The sequence below is a fragment of the Gobio gobio genome (assembly GCF_949357685.1).
Source record: "Gobio gobio genome assembly, chromosome: 20".
Taxonomy (NCBI): domain Eukaryota; kingdom Metazoa; phylum Chordata; class Actinopteri; order Cypriniformes; family Gobionidae; genus Gobio; species Gobio gobio.
In genome coordinates, this window is record NC_137113.1 from 13,066,440 (window position 1) to 13,092,038 (window position 25,599).

At 39.7% G+C, this 25,599-nt stretch overlaps 1 protein-coding gene across 1 annotated transcript; it reads right to left on the reverse strand.

The window, feature by feature from the left end:
- Positions 1 to 1,971: 1,971 nt before the first annotated feature.
- On the reverse strand, positions 1,972 to 24,092 carry hs3st3b1b (heparan sulfate (glucosamine) 3-O-sulfotransferase 3B1b). Its single transcript, XM_079846127.1, has 2 exons — positions 23,223 to 24,092; positions 1,972 to 4,964 (listed from the first exon to the last, which is right to left on the reverse strand). The coding sequence occupies exons 1-2, from the start codon at positions 23,798 to 23,800 to the stop codon at positions 4,346 to 4,348; spliced, it is 1,197 nt and encodes a 398-aa protein (XP_079702253.1). The 5' UTR covers positions 23,801 to 24,092; the 3' UTR covers positions 1,972 to 4,345.
- Between the last annotated feature and the right edge of the window lie 1,507 nt (positions 24,093 to 25,599).

A 25,599-nucleotide genomic window follows, 5' to 3' on the forward strand; every position in this document is an offset into this window, starting at 1 on the left:
TGACCCATATAGGGCTTTGCAAGGTTTTAGTGTCCATGGCAGATGCTGCTCCACCACACTTCTAACCCAGGTGCAAATCACCTGTCCCCAGAGACTGCATTGCCCGAAAAAGAAAAACTGCAGTCTTGTTTGATAGCCTGGTGGCTCTAACCAGCAATAAACACACAGTGTGCTGGTGGATCTCCACACAGGTACATGGACAGAGATCTCCTTTCATTAGAGGGTCAGTGGGTGGGCAACAGGAATGTATCCACTGACTGTCGTCTCTATTTATGAGGCAATATGGAGAAAGGAGCTGTGCTGCTGAACTAAGATGCTGCCCAAATCCTTCTCTGAATCATTTGGAATGAAAATACAAAAACATACAGGTCCTTTTTAAGTGCAACAGCCTGCTAAAAACAACTTCCCGAGCTTCTTGTTCTTATTAAGAGGTGTGTATTTACGTATTTACATTAACTACATATTAGAAAAACAGAAACAATACTGTATAATATAGTAATAGTCTTGGTTAGATGGATGGATAAATAAATAAATAAATACATAATTCATAGTAATTGATTAGGAAAAATATACAGTTCACGTAGTAGCCTATTAAATGTTTTATAAAACATTTAAGCGACAAAACGAAGTCAAACAATTGATCACAAATCAAGCCATAAAGGAAAAACGGCCTTCAGCGTAAATTAATCTTCAGTGTCACGGTGTAAGAAATCATATCTTACCTGCATTTTGAATGTGAATTCATTCTCTATTGAATGTGGTGCAAAACAATACATATCTTATACCACAAAATAATGGCAAGAAATGAATATTGATTGAGTTTTCCTCGCGGATTAACACAAGAAAAACAAAAACAACACGAGTAGTCAGATTCACGAACACTTATCAGTGAATCAAAAACATTGAGCGACCAGTGTCTGAATCTCAAATGACTCTTAAGAGCCGGTTCTGTTTAGTGAATAAAAAATATAGGGATTGGCCATAGGGGATTGACCCGTGTTGATCGATTCACAAACGCCTGACTCTTATGAGCTGTTTTTTATAAAGACGAGTTACCGGTTTGAATCTTCTAATGAATCTTTTACTGGATTGAATCAGAACGGGTGCTGAATCAATATTTGACTCACTTTCTGAACATATAATTATTTTGATCTATGACAGAATCGAAATGAAGTAATCTAGCCTATGTTTACATAGACCTATATTTATTTTAAATTAGCCTATTTGGATGGGAGCTCAAAAGGATCATAAGGTGACCTCATATGACTTTTCAGTTTTTTTCCCCATAAATATTTGTTGCAATTATACAAGTATGCTATTTACATGTGGTATATAATTATATATATATATAAACATATATATAATTATTTTTTTTAAATAGTCAATAAACCATGTAAATAGCATACTTGTATAATGGCAACATATATGAAGTTTGACTTCATGAAGTTTGAAAAAAAAAAAAACCTCAGTCGTGCCTAAAACAGCTTTTCTTCTTTTTAAAATCATTTTGTTGAGGTTAGAATATCGAACAACGTTGTAAAAAGCTTATCAAAATTTTACAAAATTTGCCTGTCCTTCGATTTTTTTTGTCATCATTGCTATCAATGTTAGAAAAAAAACAGTATTTTGAAAATACAAAAAAGTGCGGTAAAGAGCTTTTAAGGTCAACATGAAGAAGAGGCTATTAACACATGAACATGAGGGTATGCTCACATATGGTTCATTTAAACATGCCATTGGTCATGTGAAATATTCATTTGAAAAAAAAAAAAGACTTTTGAGATGGTATTTACACCATTTTACATATTTGTAAAATGTAAATGTTTTTATGGGAGAGAAAAAAAATAACTGACCAAATTCAAAACTTATTCTTGACTATTCTCATTTATAGTCAATAATTATTTTTCTATCATGTCTCACACGCACCACAACAAGCCATTTATATCCGAGTCAAGACAGAGTCAATTAGTTTGGTAAAATATATATTTTATTTTATTCTTCATACAAAGCAAAAGTATGAATGTTCAGTATTTAATTATCTAGAAACATCTGTTCCATTTTTCTCTTTCATGGTGTAAAATTAATTTTTGATACCACAAAATACTTGGTTTACATGTCTTCCTCATCATTTGTACATAAAGCTCATTTCTAATCTATTTATTTGTGTTATACTCAGAGTAAGACAAACATTTCTAACATCTGGATTTCTCTATGAGGTTGAATAAAACTCAACCGTTAAACAGATGCATCAGCACACACTGCCTGACCATGAGCGAAGATATGAAACTTTGCTCATAACAACTTTTGACAGATCAGAATTCATATGCAGTTCACATGTAATCAGTGACGAACTGTACCCAGGAAATGCCTGAGCAATAAAGCTCCTCTTTGACATCCCGGGTTGTCAGTTGTTTCTGAAACCAATAAAAATAAAAATAACAATTGCACTGGTAAAAATCACAGGAGGCCCCATGCATGGGTGAGCATTTGATGACAATTTGCTTGACCCTATTTCACTTCCATCATCCAACTGATTTGCTTTAAATGCAATGTGAATGCAAGAAACAAGCTTTGATGATTGGATTACTGTTGGAGGAGAGATTTCACATTGTTTCTCTTTTGCCTCCTCAGAACATTTGATTACTTGATGAATTGAATAAAGTAGGGACTATGCCCTGGGAAATTTCCCTGGGCTTCCACCGCTCGATTCAGACTCACAAGGCCAACAAGAATCGTATGGCTGTGCTCTCACAGCTGATAAATATTACAATCTCCTCTCTAAACGAGAGGAAGTTGGCTTAGCATATAGCACAGGACTGGTTCGAGGCACAGCATGTTGTAAAACAAAACAAAAATCAGTGAGCTGATACAGAACGCTTTCATTTTGTTTGTTTTCTTTTCAAATGCATCCATCCAAAAACAAACAATTGTCCCTCTGCATTTCGTTTTCCAGTATATTAAACAGGGGTGAAAAAGGCGAAGTTTCAGTACATTCGTAATGCTATATTCTGCCTTAAAACCTCCCGGTGACCTCACCCCTAGAATCCTGGTCCAGGTACAGCATTTCAGCCTGATGTTAAAGCCGAGGCGTAAAAAGTGAAATGTTGGCTCCATGCACCCTTCAAACCCTACACCTTACCCTGACATCGAGAGCTGATCCCGAATCAGGTGCTCTGAATGAACAGTAACCAGAGCTGCACTAAAGCCCGGTCATTCATCTTGCCTTCGAGACAGCCGCCGTCTCAGCGGTCACGGGATGAATTTCACAGATAGATAGCGACCGACTGTTTCTCCTCCGCTTTCAAGCAGAAAGACAAACAAAAGCACATGAAGGCTTGCATGAGAAAAAGATGAACAATGAGGCATCTCAATGCAAGCTTGTTCAAATTTGGCAAGAAGAGGAGAACTGAGATGTAGTGGAGAACACGGTTCGATGGGATGAATGAGAAACGTTACCCATCACTTTCTTTTTTAGCATGAGTCACATTTAGGTAAAGCTTCTTAATAAAAATACGGGCCTGCCATCTACGAGGCGCATGACATGTCATTTGGCTCTTGCTTTTGAAACAAATCCAGTTCCTTTCAATGCTATCTTGACCTTTGAACCTTTCAGACAGGGCAGCAAGCCATTTCTGAGGCTGGAGGAACCCAATCGATCAGTTCAGATATGTTACGCGATTAACATAATGTCGACATGCTGCTTTGCTGTCGACCAAGATACGATTTAGCCATCGATGGATTGGTCATTCATTACCGGAACCTGCGAGTGAAAGGCCAGCGGTCGACTCTAAACATGAGTGACACTGTAAGTAGCAATTAGGGCTATTGATCGCCATGTTATTGAGTAAAGGGACACATCGAATCAGCTCTCTTGCTTATCAGCCAAACGTAGTAGGACTCGGGCCAATATGGAGTGTAATGTAACACACGAAATGCGGTCAGAGAGTGAAATATAACCCTCTGTCGCAAAGGTATACATGGACATTCAGAATTGAATGAATCGCAAATGTCACTGTTGGTTTGTAAATGCACGATACCCGTAACAAACTGCTTTTTTTGTTTGTCGAACCATTTTCAAATTCGGAAGCACCATTAAATTCATTGTGAATGGAAACACGCACAGCAAATCAAAAACGTGGAATGTCGGTGGTGAGACTAGAGTTGGGCCGGACGTTATGTACAATATGGTTAGGCAGCTTAGTGAATTAATTGCTTAGAAATTAAAAATAAATTATTATAAAATAGATTTCTGTACATTTTACATATATATAGCAATCATCTCAATGTCTTTTTGCCATTTCAAATACACAGAAAACGAAAGAAAACAACGGTCCTCCATTCACGGTTAATCCCAACCAAAGTTATGCCCAGTCATCTGGTAGAACTTCATGTTGAACGGCCTGTAGAAGTCTCGAAGTCTCTGCACGACCTCAGGGTCAATGTTTGGGTGGGTCCGCCCTTTGGTTTTACCCAGGCAATGGGGCTTGCTGCTGCCCTCTGCCTTTTTGAGACAAGGGAAGCCCTTGGTCTGGTTGAAGTAGAAGTGTTTGTCTGTGATGATCCTCTTGAGCCCTAAGAAGTCCTGCACGCGGCCCAGCTCTCCGGCCGGGTCGCTGATCAGCCGCTCTCCGCTCACGAACAGGATCTGGCTCATGGGGAAGAACTGCAGCCAGTTGTCCAGGTGTTTGGCGTAGATGCCGATCTGAATGGCGCTCCACGAGGTGTCGATCAACCCTGTAGTCCTGTTTTTGAACGTCAGGCTCTCAAAAGTAGGAATGTCAGGCTTCTTGGACAGTGTCTGTGTGTAGTCAGAGATGGCTCGTGTGACGGGGTCCCGGACCACCACGATCAGCTTTGTGTCGCGGGACAAGGCGTAGATCCGGGCCGGAGCCTCGCGGGTCACAAAGTAGCTTGGTGTTTTCTCCATGGTGATCTGGCCCTCCAGGGTTTTAGGCATCAGGTCCCTATGGAGAGAGAGAGAGAGAGAGAGAGGGTTAAGATTGAGGTCTAATGAAAACTAAACTTTGCATAACGCGATCAAACAGATGGAGCATGTGCCGCTTCTCAATCAATGAGCCAATTCAAGGCCATGATTCTGGGGCAAATGTGATTAGCATCGGCTGCTAAACAAAACATGCATTCAAACGTCACAGATGCACAAACCATGTTAAATGGCATGGCTCCTTAATAAGCGAAGGCTGCAAGACAAAATCTTTCAGAAGCTTTGGAAAAATGTTATTCAGCAGAATCGTGCATAAAAATTAGTCAAAGCTCCTCATCATGCCTACAGCTATAGATTGCATTTTTAAAACCAATATTGATACAGACTACTACAATAAAAAACAACAACAACAACAACACATCATGTTTGGATTATCCATTAAATCTGTATATCCATTAAAATGCTTTTTCCAACATCATGTTAACTAGTAAGGCACACAAAATCAAGGCTACAGATTGGTACAAATTGGTTAATCCACTCAGTACATTGCCAGCTGTGCTTTAAAGCCCATTCTGAATCTGATTCAGAACAGTGTTCCAATGTATGACCTCAGCGATGGTACTATACTGTTGACCACCCTGATCTAAACAATGATTTTTACTTCAAAGGGGCTAACACAGATGACCATACACTTAGCAAAGTAAAAAGATTCCACATGAAAGTTCTTCAGCCTCATTTAAAGAGAGAAAGCAGCTTTTAAGGCAGTTACAGGGTGAAATGGATAGGGTTCACGCAATCAAGGGACGTTTTTAAATGAAAAGTGAACATGCATGTTAACGCCAAACAGGCTTGGGTTTCACAACCCTACCCGATCAGGAAGAGTGGATTATACTGGAAGAGGTGATAACAGAGGACTTTGATAGACACATGGGGGAATGGATCCTATTTCATTGGCGCACGCTCTCAGAAACGCTGATGTGTTAAAATGTATGGAAACTGAGGAAAGTTTAGCTTCCGCTGACTGAAAATTTCAAGGCATAAAAGATATGTGATGAGAAACAAACCAAAGAAAATAACAGAGCAACAATCTTAATGGGTGGCGATAACTAAGGATAACAAAGTGTGAATTTCAGCCATAATTAGATGTCAACAGACCCAGAATGAGCCTCTTTAGGGTATCAGTGTGCACACAGATAAAGCTCTTGTTGGCCTGTTGTCTCTGGAGTATCGAGCCCTGTTGTTAGCACCAGGGCTAATTTACTGCTGTATTGTGAAGTGCGCTGTCAGCGTCTAGTGTAATCCTGCTTTGCGTGTTTACACCCTGCGGAAACGAGGCTACGGGCGATTCAAGAGTCTGCAAACAATTTGTTGAGGGATATCACACCCACTACAGTGGATCACAGTTTATTCTATCTCTAGGCAGTATTCAGTAAAAGCCTATTTTTAACACTGGTGTTCACTAGTTAGAGGTGAGAACCCCTAAGCACCAGAGCAGAGAGAGGTGTTATGATAAACAAAACCCACGGAGAGCGTTTTAATGCGGACATACATTTCCAAACTATGTGTATGTACCAGGTACTGCTATAGACCTAGATTTTTGCTGCATTCTGCTGTTTTGCACCTGCAAAGCACCAACTCTCTGTACTAAAGGATTTTTCAAGATCACACAACACAAACTATGTGTGAAAAATCCCCATTTTGCTAGTGAAAATCAGGCAGCGCTCAATTCAGAAAGCGAGAACAGCCTAAGGCTGCAGGAGGTAACGTGTTGATTTATTTGATGGAAAACTTGGCAGATTTGTGTGGTTACATGGCTTCTCTAAAGAGCTGGCCACAGATCCAATTATGATAATATCAGTTTGATTACTGCTCTGTCAGAACACTGGAGTGAGAGTTTGAAGGAAAGAACACAGGGGAAAAAAAAACTCATTAATCTCTTTGAAATGAAAACAGATTATGTTAGTGCCTTGCAATGGCGCACTCTCACCCTCATCTGCGCGGTTTAACCGTTTATTTCTTGTGTGGAGGAAATATGAATGTGTTGCCTTACTAATATTTAGCCTCCAAGTGTGTTTTTAAAAAAAGTTTATTTACTAATTATTGCACAATATGAGCAAACCAGCTGTGTGTGTGTGCGTGTGTGTGTGTGCGTGTGTGTGTGTGTGTGTGTGTGTGTGTGTGTGTGTGTGTGTGTGTGTGTGTGTGTGTGTGTGTGTGTGTGTGTGTGTGTGTGCGCGCATGTGTGGTGCTAATGAGGCGAGAGATAATGCAGGCTTTTAATGTTAAATGAACCACCCACAACAACTGTTCTGGGGAGGGGGCAAAAAAAACACAAATACAAAGTGCGCACAAATAAATCAATAAAAATATTACCAAGTAATAAATATATATATATATCAATAAATAAATATTACTATGTATTACTTTTGCCATTTTGGTCCTCCATACACATATAAACATACTTGTTGAAAAAAATCCACAAAAACAAAACAAAAGTAAACATCACAACTAATATTAATCTGCCAAAACATGAGGTCATAAGGTCACGAGGTGCGGTTGAAAAGCATGAGCTTTAAGGCCTGTGCACATCGGAGCGATTATTGTACCAGCGTTTTTTAGAGACGTTTTTCAGTGGGCCTTTGTGTTCACACCGAAGCGATTTTCACTGGCGATGCGCTGAGTGAACATGCAAATTCAGTAGATGCCGCTCCCGGTACACAAGGAGGTGCAGCGCCACTTTACGCTTCTGACACTCGCTTGTCACACAGAAGAAGAAGAGAGCGAGCATGTACATGCTTGCCAAAACTTTTCACACACTTTTTGCTAACTGGCAAGCAGCATTAGCAGCTCATCTTCTTCTTTGTCTACTTACTTCCTCTCCGTCGTATCAATGGGTGCTCGGCAAGACCGTTTTGTGCTTGAGCACCACCAAGTCGTGTTTTAATGTAACTTCAGCAGCTCCAGGCACGTGAACAAAAGCGACCTCATTGGTCGGACAGTTTTTAACGCACCGCGTCAAAACAAAAAAACAAACCCAAGGCGTTTTTCTTTTTTAAATGACGGTTTTATGCCTGCCGTTTTGCAGGTCGGTGTGCACACTCACATTGGCGGCCCTTGTTAGTCACGAGGCGCTAAATGTTGGCGATAAACGCGTGCGAAAATCACCCCGTGTGAACAGGCCTTTAGGATGCGTTCACATTACAGGTGCATTTGATGTTTCACATCAGATTTTGGTTTGTTTGTTGTTCAAACTCAAAGGCGCACTTAAAACATGTGGACTCCAGTATGCTTTGCAATTGGTGTGAAAGCAATCCAGACTTACTTTCTAATGTGAACCGCTACAGATGACGCAAAAGGACAAAACTACCTAGCTACGATGTTAAACAGCTGCCGCTATTGGGGGCAGGGGGAGGGAGGTGGAAACAATCTCGGTTTGGACCAAGAAAAGTGGGAAAAGAAAAAGTTACAAGACACAAAAAACTTAAAAGCCTGCAACGATCCCCTCACCTCACTTCTTTTACTTTGGCGGAGGGAGGGAGGGAGTTAAGGAAGACAAGTAGGCAAGCTCTTGGAAGAACAATAGCCTTTCTTGCCTGTTTTGATTTATGAGGTGCTTCTTTTTAGACATTCCGCCAGCAAACAGGCAATGCTTTGACACCGGGCCCCTCTTTTTTTCCCTTTTCTTTGAAAACCAAGCATTGTCCTTCAATGATCTGAAAGAGCAAGGGCCGTGGAGAGGCCAGAGAGGAAAGGGGGAGGGTGACTATTGAAGGATGAGTGGAAAGCACTTCTCCAGCTCTCTCAGGGCCAGCCGAGAGGAGGCTGTGGAGAGCTCTTGAGCCGAACGTGTGCCTCAAGTGCCTCGCCAACACACGGCGCACGCTGCCACTGGAGCAGGTAAAGATACGCTGCGTATCAATTATTAAAACACGGATTAGAAAGTGGATATGAGTGCTCGAAATGATTCTACTGATAAAAAGGGTCAGTCCTCTCAAGTGATAAGGTCAAAGATTGCTCCTGCCTCTTGGGTTTTCTGTCGTAATTCATTCCTATGACTATTCTGCACATGGCCTGATGGTCATCGCTGTTCTGAATCAATATTGAAAGTGTGCTGTTGAAGACTTGTTTAAGCTGGAGAGAACGATAAGTCAGAAAGTTAGCTTTCTTTTAGGATCAGAATGGCCCTGAGGGCCACGTTGAAAGACTTTTTATCCAGCAGAGATAAATTGACAAAGGGAGAAAATGGCAGATGAAAGCACAAGAGAGAACAAAAGACACAGAAGGGAGTTTTTATAACAATGTTTTTGTCTTCTGTCGATTTTGATTTGTTAAGAAGAGCCTGTTTTGCTTAGGATAGACACAGTAGCCCCCAAAAAGCCCTTAAGCCTGCTTTATCTATGATCTCATTGCTTTCAAGTGAAGGATCGTACAATATCTGTCTTTCAACTCTGGCATTGTTATGGTTATATTCTGGCCAGCGTTTGTGTTCTTTTGCTGTGTGTTTTTTTTCTTTTGTATATGCAAACTGATATAGACTAGAAGCGTGTTTTATATCTAGGGCTTTAAAGTCTGGGAAGGATCAGAGAAACACGGCCATACCTGCATTTTGGTTCTGAAGAGCAAGTCAAAACAGACCCATCTTTGAAACACCTGTGCGTGCATCTTTGATAGACATCTCCTAAGCCTAAGAACTCGCCGCTGTTGCAGTGGCGGTTGAGTTAAAGAGCTGTTTGAGTAAGCTGCAGTGTAATAAAGTCTCAGCAGTCAAATAAACTTAAATTAATTGCCAATGAGTTTAACAGCTCAGCTGCAGTTGGGCTTGGTATACTAGAAAGATAAAGTCCACAGCCGCAAAGCAGTTACAATGATCTAGAATGGCAGTCCTTGTGCCAGAATGGGAGTGTGAGAGTTTGCCAGGGCATGAGAATGAAAGAATGTAATAATCAAATGACTTTCAGTGAGCACAAAGTGATAGAAAAGAAAAGTGATAGTGGATGGATGATTTTGAGCACAAAAAACACCATGGAAGTACCATAAAAAAATGTACTTAGGTAAGTTTAAAATGGGGTGAGTATGTGGGTGAGTAGACAAGGGAGTAGTTCACACACTTGGTTTCATAATCAGACTATTGATTGCAGTGTTCTAACCCCAGACTACCAGTGTCTCAAGGATCTGAGCGTTTGAGTGACACTTCACCCTACCAAAGGCTACAGCGCTAGCTTTCCCCTTGCACTTTAGACTATTAGAAGTGGAGGATGGAAAAAAAACAACAGACGTGTCATTCATGCATGAACAAACGATGGCTAATACTAGAAAAGAAATAGAGGGCTTGTTTAGGAGAAAGACCGCTGAACGAGAGAGACTGAGCCGATAGTGATAAGTGACTGTCTCTCTTTGGGCTGAATCATTTTATGACTCAAGTGTTTTTGACCTTCTCAAAGTTTTGAGGCATTAGTTTGGAGCTTGAAGCAGCTAATTTTGACCTCAAGCGACCACTGAAACATTACTCTGTGAGATCAGGGTCACTTTTTTACAGTGTCTGGAGAGCATGCCGGGAAATAATGGATTCTGTCTTAGATGGAGGCCGTGTGGCTACATCTGGTAAATCCTGGCACCTCCCAGGTCGCTCCATATAGACAATATTTTCTGTGCTTTGTCGTCATAGAGACCTGAGTGAGGCTGTAGTTTTGAAATACACCCCGCGGAGTCTGGAGCCTTGACATTATATTTAACCGCAGAGCAAAACTGCAGCCGTAAATCTATGGAGCAAAGCTGGGTTTTATAGCACACGTACAGAGAGAATGGTAATGGGGAAGCGAGGGGAGAAAAGAAAGAGAAAAATAGCACGAGACAGAGCCAGGATGAGCATGTGTGCAGCAGCTTTAAGTTACCGCTGTATTTTAGAGGTACACAGCCACTTAGAGCCTCCTGACGGTTGGTTTCCTGAGTGAAAATTGCCAGAGATCTCCTCTTAACCTGTAACGCTGAAGCCAAGAGCCTGTAGATAGCCCACGCATGAGTGTTTTATGAATATCTCAGCTTCTAGCAGCTATACTTTACCTTTTCCTCACCTAACCTTTCTCGTTCTCCGTCTAGCTCTTCCTCAGGTTTCTCCTCAGCCTCTGATCTTTGACATGTAACCCTGACATGAACATAAAGAGGTGTAAATGGCCGTCTCGGCCAGTCCTGTCTAAGGTGTTGGTGTGTCTTAGCTTCGGTTTCTGACATTCTCGCTGACGGATCACGTCACTGGATCCACATTCAATGGACGGAGAAAGCCTCTCTCACGTGGAGTGACTGCTCTGATAGATAAATAATGAGGAAACGGTGAGGATTGCAGACACTTCTGACCTGCCTTTCTCAGAGAAGAGACACGCTCTTCCTTTAGAGTCATCTCTAAAGAGGGTTATACCTTAATGCTGATCTAGTTTCTCATTAAATTATTATGCCTGAGCTGGGCTCAGACTTTCTGAAAAGTACTTTATCAGTGCTTAACTGCTTATGGAGGTGAAAACATCTGCATAAAACTGAACAGCTGGCCCCCCCCCCATCACTAAAGAGAAACATTGAGATGTTTAATCTGTATATTTTCTCTCTCAGAGCAGGGGGCTTTGGTTTTGGGAAGACTGGTCTGCTTTAGGGTGTCAAGGGCAGAAAAATATATTTAAGTCTCCCTGTAGTGCTGTATGTATGAAGACATTCGACATAAAGAGAGTATCGTGAGAGAGGGTATCTACTCAGCAATCATACTGAGGTCTAGGCTTGACTTGTGCCAACCGCAATTTCAGGCCCATTTTCTTTCTTCTTTTCTTTCTCTCTCTTGCTCTCGAACTCATTCAAAACCACAGCAGCCTCTGAGAAAGGCAGAACATGCATAAATCACAGAGACCTCGGGCTCTGTACGTTGCAATCTGCCCAGACTCCATTTCAGCGTTATTTGCTGCCATTCAACACCTACCAAAATCTCTTAAAAACAAGGGTAGTGTGTGTTTTCTGCTGTCTGGGCTGCACATTAAGTTACGGCCCTACGGTTCTGCCAGCTGAGTGGAATTATTGTGTGTTAGCGACAAGGCTGTGCAGGAAGAGGCTTCCATCAGCTCTGAATAAAAGATGTAGGGATGAGACGGGGTAATAAAGTGCACTTTTCTCTTTCTCACTAAGGTCTGCATTTTACGTGTTTGTAGGACTGGCTACTTTGACCCTGTTGAACAGGTGTTTCTGTGATATTACAGACATACCTAAAAAAAATTCTGTGATTTTAAGGTCACATCTAAAAATGTAACTAGGATGGATTTTTCACTGCTCACCTGGCCAATGTCAAAAGAGTCCAATCCCAAGTAGGGTTGCGTACCGAAACCCGGTGCACTATATAACCGATATGTAACCGCACCGAATCACTGCCCATTATACAGTTAACTCTATAGTTTACTCAATTCTTCTCTCAGTTCACCGGTCACTTACTTTCATGTATTCAGGAGACGTGGATGAATTTGCGTGATGTAAATCTGACAGATCCAATTCTCTGAAATTTTGCGGCGCAAACTAACAAGGCAGCACCCATCGCATATTATAGATTAACGAACATGATCATCATTACGACAAAACACATTCACTAACACATATTTGAAAATTAGATAATTCATGACATGGTTAACAAGTTTAGGCATCGGTTAAATCAGTATCAGTTTAGCATTGGTATCATAAAAAACCCAAACGATAACCAACCCTAATCGCAAATCTCTATGATATTCTGATCTCTAGATATAGGTCAGGTCCCTTCTACAATGCAAGTCTATGAGATTTCTTTGCCCATTTCAACGTCTTTTCGGATCACATAGAAAGCTAATAATTTACCATACAATGGCCTGCAAAACTGGACAATATTAGCATAATTCCTTATTTTATAAATTAGAAAAATACTAGAACTATTCCTAAACCATCTGATGTTTGCTATAAAGGTGTGCTGACCCCCCCAAAAAATAATTTCTAATACCCAAGTTTATCCAGTAGCCCTCATAGTTTATATTACCATTATTACGAAAAAGAAAATTGTTATTACTGGTCCTCATTGATAATTACAAGCTAATGTATTTACAAGAAATTATAAGGATTTATGCTATTAACCAAGGGTATTTCCAAACTTTTAGGTGATAAGTAGAAATCCTGAAAAATAAAATAATAAATGACAAATAATATAATACGAACATTAGCTATTTAGTATTGAGTGACTCGTAGTACGCTTGCAGTAATTCCACAAACACAAGCCTTTCCATTGAATACCCTTGAGTTATTAGCAGTGATCAAGCTAGTACCACAGTGTTTATCTTGCTCTTGCTAATCCGCAGTGATAAGCTTGTTTACTTTGGGTGTTTGTAGAGGGTGTTAACGGACTCAGTCCCACACTTCATTTACATTCCCACTGAGTGACACAAAGAGTCTCTAGACCGTTAGTGGTGTTTAGTGTAACTAGTCATGATGAGGTTTTAGCTTGTTTACCAAGCTATAAAGGCTATTTGCAAAGCTACAAAGCCAAAGCGCCTGTCTTGAAATAGTAAAGGACAGGGGGTATATATCTGGTGTATTCAAATTCACAAAGTTTAATCATATATCCACCATTTGTTTTAATTAACTGGCAAAACATTGCTGTACGCAAATCTAAAAGTTTCATTGACTCTCTGTGAGTGACGATGAACAATCCTGTTGGCATGCCAAAAAGAACATCTCATCTGACAGTATAGGATATCTCACTGGATTGTTGTAAAATTGGCACGGAGACTTCAAAAAGACCCTTTTCCCCACTTTTCAAAGCCATCATGCTCAGACACAAGAACACACATGCATGCACCTATTACATCCTGTTTTGCTTGGCACACGGTCTCCTCCAGCTGAGGAGCTTTTGAAGACAGGTGAGCTTTAAAGAGCTGGGAATTTCCTCCAAGTCTGTCAAGCCGTTACATCAGAGGCTTACAGCACAGCTGCATTACTTTGACGCTTTTGGGTTAATGGTTTACAAATTCCTCCAGACTAGTATTCTTCATTGCTAACCCACAATTAGCCAAATTATGTGGTGATAGCACCAGAGCTGACAATTAAACTGCCCATATAAGACAAGAAGACTAACAAGAGCGTACAGCTCTCTCCTAAGGCAACTCCGCGGACGTTTTTTGGATGATAGCCTAGTTACAGTACGCTCTGGTATCTCAGCGCCCGCTGAAGACAATAAAACTGGCGTGAAGCACAAAGAGATCACTGTCAAACGCTTCTGCTGAAAGTAATCAGCCGAGTGCGGATGTCACAGGTGTAATTTGATTTCAGGGGTTGCTATTTCAGCAGGCATGTTGATGTATTGCGAGTACGATGACAAATGTTTTTGCTTTCCATTCTCTCCGCTGTCTGTGTTCCAGAAGGCCTACGGTCCAACAAGAAACAAGATCTGGAGTCAATGTGCCAAGAGGACAAGCCATTCAACCACATAAGGCAGATTTGAAAAGACATTTGAGAAATGGGCTATGAAACTAAGAAAAAAAAACAGAATAAGTTTGTTTTCAAATAGTAAAAAATCTTTACATTTACACTTTAAATTTTCATTTCTGATCCTGATTTGACTAATGTTATTCCTATCGGTTGCTGATATAAAAACATACAGTACTATAGAGTAATGATGCAATTAAGGATGCAATGATATTAAAATTAATTAATAAAATTTTAACATTTGTTTTTGTAACCAAGTAACTAAAATATTTTATAGATAAAGATTAAGTCTTATTAAATTATTAGCATTTTTACATAGTAACAGACAAAAAAGATAATCTAAACCTGAAAATAGGGAAAATCATCATAAATAATTGAATATCCAATATCAAGTAACATAAAATACAGATCAATTAAAAACTAATACTGGCAGATATATCAGTATTTTTATCAGTATTAATATAATATAATATAATATAATATAATATAATATAATATAATATAATATAATATAATATAATATAATATAATATAATATAATATAATATAATATAATATAATATATATAATAGCCTGTATGAAGTAGAGAGTGACAGAATAAATCTGTTCATTACTGACAATGTAGACAAGTAAATTTATCACTATAAAAAAAGGATGACATGCAGACTTTTACTGGTTCTTACTTATTCTCTAGCTGGTCCTTTTCCTATAAGAGCGAGAGAGAAAGAAAACAATGCAAAAGGCTAACAAGAGAAAGTGTGAGGACAAAAGTAGTGACAGTTCCTGGGCTACAGGGAGAAACTAGCTTTGTTGCCCTGGAGCTCAGCTCATGCTGTGCTCCTCTGGGCACATCAGCAGAGTGTGTGTGTGTGTGTGTGTGTGTGTGTGTGTGTGTGTGTGTGTGTGTTTGTGTTTGTGTGTGTTCCTTTAATTGTCTGCTCTTTTCTCTCTGAGGTTAATGGAAACCTCAGGGGGTCTCTACTTCTGCCTGATCCTCTTTTCACTTTTTTTCACAGAGAGAGAGACAGACACACACACACAAACAAACATAGTGTCTCATAGTAAATATTCATCCACGATCAGCGTTTATATTATATCCCATAAAGATCCTTTCTACACTTTTCTCACTCCTAATTATCTTTCTTGGTATTATCTATCTTTCTTAACTTTCAGAAAATGAGCTCTGATGATCACACTCTTGGGAGGAGATGGTCCTGGTGGGAGACATGGGCCAACAATTACCGGGCCATACAGACAGCCGTGCGCTGTAGCTCCCAGATTCCTGTAAATGCTGTTGATTTACCAACAATGAATGAGCATTTACTTAAAGGAGGAGAGCTAGCATTATTCTGACAACCGACGTCCAAATGATCAACTTGTTTAAAATGAGTCCAATTCAAGGCAAGCTCAGAGGGTGGGTCTGTACACAACAGGCCACAGCAAAAAAAAAGAACAAAAAAAAAAGGTGAAAGGGTTTTATCATGCATATTTCTCTTTATCCCTTGTTTTTAGCTGTCCAATCCACCAGATAAAGTAACAATTTACCAATACTAGAAAGAAAAAAAAGTCAAATTAATAGTTATAAACAAGCCGCCTTCCCTTATTGGTCACTTGTTGCCTACGCCGGGTGTTTGTATGTGTGTATGAGAGACAATATTTCAGTGGGAGGGTAGAAACACGAGCGCTTGACATCGAGTTCCTGTCTGCCTTTATTTAATCCTTCAGCGGGAGGTTCCTGCTGAGGGCGGCCATGTTATTTTGCTTTTCTCTGGAGGAGACCGTAGCTTCTCAATGGCAGACCACCACAGTGGGCCTCTACTGTCTGCCTCTCCCCAAGCCATCCCTTTCACAATTAGCCAGTGGTAATTTGATGAATGAAAGCCCCTTTCTCCAGACTAAGACCCTCCCTGCTTGGTCTACCCCACTGGTAAAGCCATGCCAGCTCAAGTAGGGGCCCACTTTCTCTCTCTTCCTCCCTTTGCTGACCAGTGTACCCAGTTGGGGGTGGCCTTATGTGGGCACTGAGGCCTACAACAGCCCCGCCTCTGATAGGGGGAACCAGAGCTCGATGAGGGGCCCGGCTCTAATATGGGATACAAGGAGAGAAGACACGTACGAAAAAGTCATTATGTATGCTCTTCTACAATTACACACAATCATATTAGAGACAAGAGAAATGGAAGAGAACAAGAAATGGGAGAGAAGGTAAGTCGGACAGAAATAGGCAATGCCAGTGGTTCACTTCTCTGAAGTGTAAAAGATGAGTTCCAAAGCTGAGGCCGGACACAAAAGCAGAGTAATCCTTTGGTCTAAAGGATGCTGAGCAGTTTAGCCAACACTAAAGCATCATTTGGAGGCAGTCCTTTGAATGTCCTCAGTCAGCTCCACGCAGGCTCTCAATAGAGGATGTCAACCTGCTGACTGCTGAATGGATGACCGGTCAAGGTTCAGATCCAGCTGAGTGGAGGAAGTCTATTCTACCATGAGACTGAACAGCTTTCATGGATGCTGCTCCTTATTATTGGGACCTAGGATCAGTTTATAGTTTTAATTTACAGCAATCCCTGAATTTACTGAAGGCAAAAAAAATTTGTGAATTAATAAAAATAAATTACATCATACACCCTTAAAAATAAAGGTGCCAGGAAGAACCAAACAGGGGTTTTCACAGTGATGCCATAGAAGAACCATTTTTGGTTACCTGAAGAACTGTTTTGTGAAAGGTTCTCTAAAGAACCATTTTTAGTCTAGAGAACCTCTTTTGTGCAGTGGAAAGGTTCTTCATGGAACCATACACCCCGCCAAAGGACCATTTCAGAACCTTTATACAGTTTTTTTTAAGTTGAAAGAAATTTTTAAGTTGTTTTTGCTCTTGCATTTAATTCCCATCAGTTTGGGGGTCTAATAACTAAGTGTGTGTGTGTTCAGGAAGGACGAGGGGTTGATCGGGTCTCACCTGCAGTGCAGATGGTCTTTACAGAGGCAATGTTGCTCAACTGATTCACAGATAACCAGAGCCACAAAGACCTTTAACCCTACACCACACAGTGCCCGCCACAGCGTAAACTAATCAATACATGTAGTCCCACAGGATCTAAGCTGGCTTGAGTCATTATTTTGTGCTTTATCTGAAGGATAAAGGTGTACGTTTCTGCTACAGCAGTCACCAACCATCATACTGCAAAAAAATCATACTGCAACAACAAAACATTTGACAACACAGTCCAACACCAGAATCACAATCTTCATTTGAATGTCAACGTTGATTCCTAAATACTTACAACGATCTTTTACCTCGTGTCAGCATGGCAAGAAAACACATTTGTGACCCTGGACCACAAAACCAGTCATAAGTCGCACAGGTATATTTGTGGCAATAGCCAGCAATGCATTGTATGGGTCAAAATGATCGATTTTTCTTTTATGTCAAAAATCATTAGGATATTAAGAGAAGATCGTGTTCCATGAAGATATTTTTAAACTTTTTAAATATAAAAAAATGCATTATTCGCAGTAATATGCATTGCTAAGGACTTCATTTGGACAACTTTGAAGGTGATTTTCTCGATATTTCGATTATTTTGCACCCTCAGATTTGTATCTCAGCCATGTTGCCCTAACCATGTTATCCTAACAAACCAAACATCAATGGAAATCTTATTTATCCAGCTTTCAGATGATGTATAAATCTCAATATTAAAAAAAAATTACCCTTATGACTGGTTTTGTGGTCCAGGGTCACATTTGTCCTCATGTACTGCACACAATAACATACAAAAGTGTACATATTTCACACAAAAAATACTCTTTTAAACTTACAAGATATGAAGACAATAAAAAAATACAATAGTCAAGTAAAAGCTACCCTGAAGTAAAATGTTTTTAAGATGAGATTTAAAAGTACCTAATTATTGTGCTTCCTAAAGTAATTAGGGGGCAGTCGTGGCCTAATGGTTAGAAAGTCAGACTTGTAACCCAAAGGTTGTGGGTTGGACTCTCAAAGCCGGCAGGACCAACAACTGAGGTGCCCTTGAGCAAGGCACCTAAACCCCAATCGCTCCCTGGGAGCGGCAAAAAAAGGATGCCCACTCCTTTGGGTGTGTGTCCACAATTTGCAGTATGTGTGTGTGAATACTCACTATTCCTAATGTGTGTGCACTAACTTGGATGGGTTAAATGCAGAGGACAAATTCAATAGACTGAAATATGGCAAAATGAATTAAAGTGCTTGTGAATCAAACAAATCTAAACAAATCAGGAAATCTGTATCAATACCCAGCCCTATAGCAGTCACCTACAGCTCACTGTTTATCAACACACCCTGCATGTACAGACAAACTTCGGTTTGATCTCATCCGTCACCACTTAGACAACGCGGTCCCTGCTTTGTACAAGTAGGAAGGAGGGGGTCACTGGCCACAGCGTCCGTATGGGTCACCTACATGGTGGCTTGAACACCCCATGGAGTGTGGGCACAAAAGCAGAGGCATCCATCCAGAACTAGCCATTCCACGGATGGAAGTGCTCATCTGGACAAGGTGGCAGGGGGTCGTAGCCCTCCAAGCACTTCAGAACTTTCAAGTGACATGCTTCCGATAACGTTCCCTGGTCCAATAGCGGAACGGGATTTTCTGCGGAGCATTTCACTCTTACAGGACAATGCTCCACTTGTCCTTTTGTTGGTCGGCAGTTACGGACCATGTTGTTTAATGGCAGCTATTCAGAAAACACACCTTTAATCTCAGGATGGACTCGGGGATTGCACACTAAAGAGTGAACACCAAAGAACTGCATTTTCCTACGACATACCCTTTTAGCAGAGGAAATAAAACCTGACCTTCAAACACAGACTGGAAAAGATGCATAGAGGAAACGCAAACGAAAAGTTACCGGTTGTATTGCGAGTGTTTACTGTAGGTAAAACAAGGAAGCGTCGACTACAAAAAGCTGAAAATTATATAACACAAAGTCAAACGAAGCACCAGGGCCTCCACGCCGTTCCCTGTTCCAGTTGGGACTCTGTCTTTCTGGCTGGGTGGGATTTTTGAGAATCCAACTTAACTTCTTATTAAATCATCAGAGTCTCTGCATTAAAAAAAACTGTAGAAACAGCAGATTGCCAGGTCCCACAAATCAGAAACGTAGGTGAAACTAAAAACTGCGAAAGGAGAATTTCCAAAGTTATTACTCCACAATTCAACCCACTTCGACTTCAGCGATTCATACTGTAACATCTCTTACAAATAAACTGGCAGTTGTTATAAACTCTACATCGACCAGACGTTCTTGGGAGAAGATCATAACAAATATACAGCAGAAAATGTAATGTGCCAGCAGATAATCCTTGAGCGACTATGAATCATACACTATATACTTACAGTATCTAAAACAGCCTGAACAGGTCTAACCAGTATTGAGGAACAAAAGCTCATCTGCCATGTCTTTCTCTGGCTCTCTGTAGCACAGAAAGGTCAATCACGACTTTCTGATGAACAGAGATTTTTAAAAAACACAGTAAAACCACCTTACTAAAAATGACTTACATGCTTTCCATGCACTGGGATTACTTTCAAATGCATGGTTTCTGCACTACGAACTCTCTTTTCCATTACAAAGCAGATCACTTCAAGTATTAGACATGAGAGTCATGTTCAGTCCCTTGAGAGAGACAATTTGAAGAAAGAAACAGTTCTTTAAAATGACAAGAAAGGACCAAACAGACATGTCAGCGCGGAGGGTTTCACTTCAAGCGTTCTGTCTGTCTGCACAAACTCTCCAACACTGTTTTAGATCAGGTCACATGGAGACGTCGGAGACAGAAAAGAGAATGAAAACGTGAGCGAGCACAAGTTAAAAAAGCAAGTCTGCATTTGCTTGTGCCCTGTATCTTCAGCCCAAACAGCAGTGGCCAGATATAGAATTTCGCTGTGGCATCGCATGTCCAACTCAGACCAGCTGCAATGGCATGTGAATCCTGTAAAACTTGAGACAGAAAACTCTCGTATGAGTGGAAAACAAGCATTATACCCTTCAACACCCAGTGTTTATATCTTCTGGGTTATTATATGTAATTTATCGGTTATGTTTACTCAGAGACTTTTGAAAAGTTACTTTCAATCAACGATATAACTTGGTGAAGGCTCTGCTCCTAATTTAGAGCTTTTTTTTTTTTTTTACAAATTTGAAAGGAAAAAAATTAGGATAAAAAAAGCATTTTAGAGGACAATCCTCTAACCATTGACCAGACAACTTCACTTTTTCCAGGTAAAGAAACAAAAAGCTAATAAGTTGGAAAAAAATAATAATTAACAACCGCCCTGGTGCTTTTTTTGGTAAAAATAAATAAAAATTCACTCTTTTCGATTTACTTTCTGTTACATATTTACTAGGGGGGAACAAAAACAAAGTTGCAATTACTTTATTTTCTCTTTCTACATGTGTTTTTAAAAATGTTAATAGCATAATCCACGCAATCAATTAATTGAGTTTGAAAATGAAGGACATGTTTAAAGAATTTCGGGGGCAATCTTTGCTGGACCAGCTTGAATTTGCATTAGACTGAAGTGAGGCTCCGCATTTAAATAATTAATCAAATAAATCTTTTTCTCTCAACATGCATGAATATAATTCCCTTTTCATCTAAGCTGGACTCCGGAGCATTCACTACAACGCCCATTCTTTCATCCGTCCTGTTTTTTTGTTACAGGGGCCCTGAAATGTTGCATATATTTAAAAGCACTGGGCTTTCACCCCCTCAAACCTTTGCAAATCCATTTAGAGAGACAGGCGTGCAGTCCAGGACTGTTTTATCAACTTATTGAGGGTTTCTTTCCGCTCTGCGTTTGGGGTAAACAGGGACAGACTCTGGGGCAATAAATCCCCCTTTCTCTCTTCAGCTATTTATTTCATTACATTTTATTGCGGGACATTAATAATGTTAACAAATAGTTAATCAAACTGTCATCACATTTAAATAACTGCAACATATAAGTAAAAAAAAATGTGATCTGAAACAAATGTGTTCTTGGTGAACTGAATTTATGAGCTCTCACTGCATGTGTTCTGGCAGTTGATAAAATATAATAGGCCAAATAATAACGTCCAAAACACGCTCAAAAGAAACAGCAATGCGTAACTCGTAATAGAAATACATTTTCAAATACAAGCCGAAATGTTTAACATGAAATGTTACGGTTTGTTAGAGCAACACAAAAAGAAACACAGCTGCATGCACGGGATGTGAACACGTTATTAACTAGTAATTATCAAGATATTAATTTGATTGATCCCGCTGTCAAATTACTCTGACATGTATGATTTTTCATTTCTTGATAGACTTGATAGACACTTGCGCAACGAAAAATAAGATAGTCACGCTATTAAAAATGCTCTCATTATTTATCCAAACATTTAAATCGACAGTTCATAATTTTAGTCATTTCCACCCATGGGTTAGGGTTAGGTTATCAAAAGTGATTTGATTTATTTAAAACTGAGGCATCAACTAAACTTCACTATCCAATTTTAGTGGTTTATAGTCTATTATAATTAACTTTAGTTGTGTTGTATCCATATTTGAGACAATTGTAGAGTAAAACAAAGAACTAAAAAAAAAAAAAAAAAGATTTTGAAAAGTTATAAAAGTGAAGGGAAACGAAGAGGTCCGTTAACCTGCAATGATCCCGTGTGTCCGACAGAGACCACTGCGCGTCATCATGCGCTCGGATACGAGTCATCTCTCAGAATTACAATCACAAAAATGTATCTTTACCGAGCTATTGTGTTTATTTGAATAATATCCGTCTGAATTAATGTGTGTTTAAAGGACCCTGTTCAAACGTTCAGCCCTCCAAACTCCGAGTAACAGATCGACAGTAGCAGGAAGAGCGAAACCAAAGTAAATGTTTGAACTGGAATCTGAAAACTACAGCTACTGCAACTCTGCGTTTCTACACGGATACATGCAAACCAAAGGCTACAGACCATCCAATTCACATAATAATTCAATTTGATTTCCTATTAAAACTAGGATGTTTTAACCGATGTTTTAAAAGGAAGGTTTGAGATCATGTCAAAGGGTAAAATTACATAATGAAAGACATACAAAAAAGGCCAATGCATGACGGAGGACAAGATCCATTCTTCAAAAAAGTGAAAAGGCGCCTATATTAAATGAATTATTGTTGCTTATTAATGATAAGCAACATGCCAAACGAACTATTAAAAATCATGATTTGAAAAATAAATAAATTGAATAAATAAATAAATAAATAAATAAATAAAGTCGCGCGTAGGCTACTCCGTTTTCTCATTTTGAATATCTCGGATTTCTTATTTCATATAAATAATTAAAAAGTTGTGTTCCGTTCTTTTAAAGTAGGCTATCATAATATTTTACAAGTTTTAATGAACGATTTCACATTTTTGGGGGTTTCAATTCTGAATTATCGTAGTAATTAAATTCAAAATGATAAAACGGAGGCAAGTTATTAATGCAGATTAGTCGGTATAATTTTATTTAATTGTAGCAATTAAATGCATTAAATTTTAATGGACTTGAAATTTACAGTGCAAGTCTCCATACCGTCTCGCAATGCCAACACAAATATAGCACAAAAAAAAAAAAAAAAAAGCCTTACATTAAAATACATGAAACAGCCTACTGAATAATAAAAAAGCCAAAAGCTATTTGGAACAGGTAGGTTAATCTCCAATGTGTCGTTGTTATGCTCTACTTCACTGAATAACAATACAAGTTAAGGGAAGTATAGGACGTATAAGTGAATGTTTTTATTATTTACGCTCTTACCTGTACCAGTCCAGTCCGTTGTCATAGTTACGGTCGAAGAAGTGCGGCTCCGCTCCGACCGCGCGAATATCTGGATGCACGCGCAGAAACTCCAGCAACGCGCGCGTTCCGCCCTTCTTCACGCCGATGATGATCGCCTGAGGCAGCTTCTTGTTGCCCGAGCCGTTAGAGAAACTTGACAGAGAAGAAACTCTCCGCCCGTCTTCCCAGTCCTCAGCCCGGTCTACGTCCACTTCATCTTTAGAGAAGTCTCTGGGAGCTCTCCTGACCGTAGGCTCATCATAATCTGACTCTACGTCCGTCCACGCGCTCTGCGGTCTGGACAGGAGCTTGGACATCATCAGGTCCGGCCGGCCACTTTCCGCCCCAGCATATTTCCCGAGGAAATCCGTCTCCTTCGCTCGATTATTATTAGTATTGTCCACAACTAAACCCGGTGGCATAGTGGCACAGTAGCCCACGCAGGAGTACAGCATGTAGACCCAGAGGAGCAGCATGATGAAGAGGAGCCCGAGTTTCTTCTTCACGGGACTGACGGAGAGCGCGTAAAAATGGTGACAGAACAGGCTATATTCCATAAGCCCTGTGAATGCAGACCATCACACTCCAGCTGGACATATTGACAGGTAAGCACAGTTCTGTCCAGGTCCAGGAATCCTTCTCAAGAGTCTTTAAACGCCATTGGAGTTCAGAATAAAATCCTCAGACGTGAAAGAAACTAGCCCAAAGTGGACGGGACATCTAGGAATGTGACTTGAGTCAGCTGTTCTCGTTCATACCTGCGAAAGAAAACGAGAAAACTGATGAGAATGACCGGTGCACTTGATTCCCAGCCGCGGAAGCTGCTCCCGGCCGCATCCTCGAGTGTCTGAGCGCTTTAGAGAGAGGGGAGCTTATAGAGCGCTGGTGTTTGTGATTGACAGCAGGGCCAGCCTACCGCCGCGCGCCAATTTGAATAAAGGCGGGGTTGTTTAAAGACGTCTGCCAATCAGAGGGCGGCATAGGCGGGGATTTTAGACAAGACACTTGGTCGCGAGCCGATTAAACGCTCTTATTGGATAGAGAAACATTAGACCGGAATCCTTTTATTCCAGTTTTTGGGAGTTTCCAAAGAGTTAGCCTACACATTTTACGCAGCCGAACGGTTTAGAAAGGAATCAGGAATGCCAAACAAAGTCTACGTACAAACTATAAACCTGCGAGTTTCAAATTTGCATATTAAAAAATGTACATAGCCTATGTAATTCATATATTTAAAATAGCTACACATATATAGGCCTATAAAGGGGCGCACTTTACTACACTGAAAAAAAAACTGGTGTATAAATAATTTTCTGTGAATGAAACGATATAAACTGACATATTTTCTTGTAAAATGTACTCCATTACTAATCATTGTTTTAGTTACAACTTCGATTTTTTTAAAAAGTGTAGGCTACATCTTGTCTACTCAAATGTGATACAAATTAGTTAATCAATTAAGAAAATATTATTCAAATGCATCAAACAAACGTAAAATGGACAAAGTAGTAAAGTTAATGTTTTTTATTAGTTCTACGTTCCTTTAGGTATATTCGAAAGGCTTTAAAAGACAAAGCATCGGGGGTAAATATTCAAATGTACAGTGCAACAAAATACATATGCTATATTTAATCGCGTTTATTTTTAAAATTGGAGTCAGAAGTTTAATATCGCAACTTTAAATATGCACAGAAAAGTAACACTATATTTTCCCCAAATGTCTAAAGAATGCTTTCGGATTTTGCAAAAAAAAAAAAAAGGTCAAACAAGTGTTTGTGATGAAATTTTAAATTAAATAAAAAAAAACGGAATAAAATTTTATTAACCCATCAAATAAGTATGTTATCATCACTTTTTAATGTAATTGTAAGCAGGCCAAGTAATTAGTTCAATAAAATAAATCAAATAAACTCACATTTAATAAATGCTGAAAGTTGTGCTTCCCTATATGTATTTTGGAGTCATGCTGTTATATGATAATTGATCATGATAATTGATATGATAATTTATATCCGTTTTTAAACAACAAAACAAGCGGCGCTTCAGTTCGCTATTAGTTTGTGAACATGCAGCTTGTCATTTACACTCCCTCAAATGTTTGGAGTGTTATAGAAGTTATCGACAGAACGCAGCACTTTCCGCGTTTCCTCACCCTCTGATATGACTTTTTCCCAGTTGCGCATGATTACTGAGAATTCAATATTCCGATCATAACTAGAAACATGTTTAATTGATTACAGAACATTACTACGGAGTTTTTGAGGACTGGAAATCACAGTTTAAAAATGTTCTGATATTTGCAGGTTTTACAAAATCTTGGGAACCTACTTTACTTTCATGAGATATGCGCGCGCGC

Bases quoted from the DNA above. Each gene is read 5' to 3' on its own strand.
- hs3st3b1b (XM_079846127.1), bottom strand. From the start codon at position 23,800: ATGGAATATAGCCTGTTCTGTCACCATTTTTACGCGCTCTCCGTCAGT. The intron at 4,965-23,222 runs GTAAGAGCGTAA...CTCTCTCCATAG, and splicing joins AACGGACTGGACTGGTACAG to GGACCTGATGCCTAAAACCC.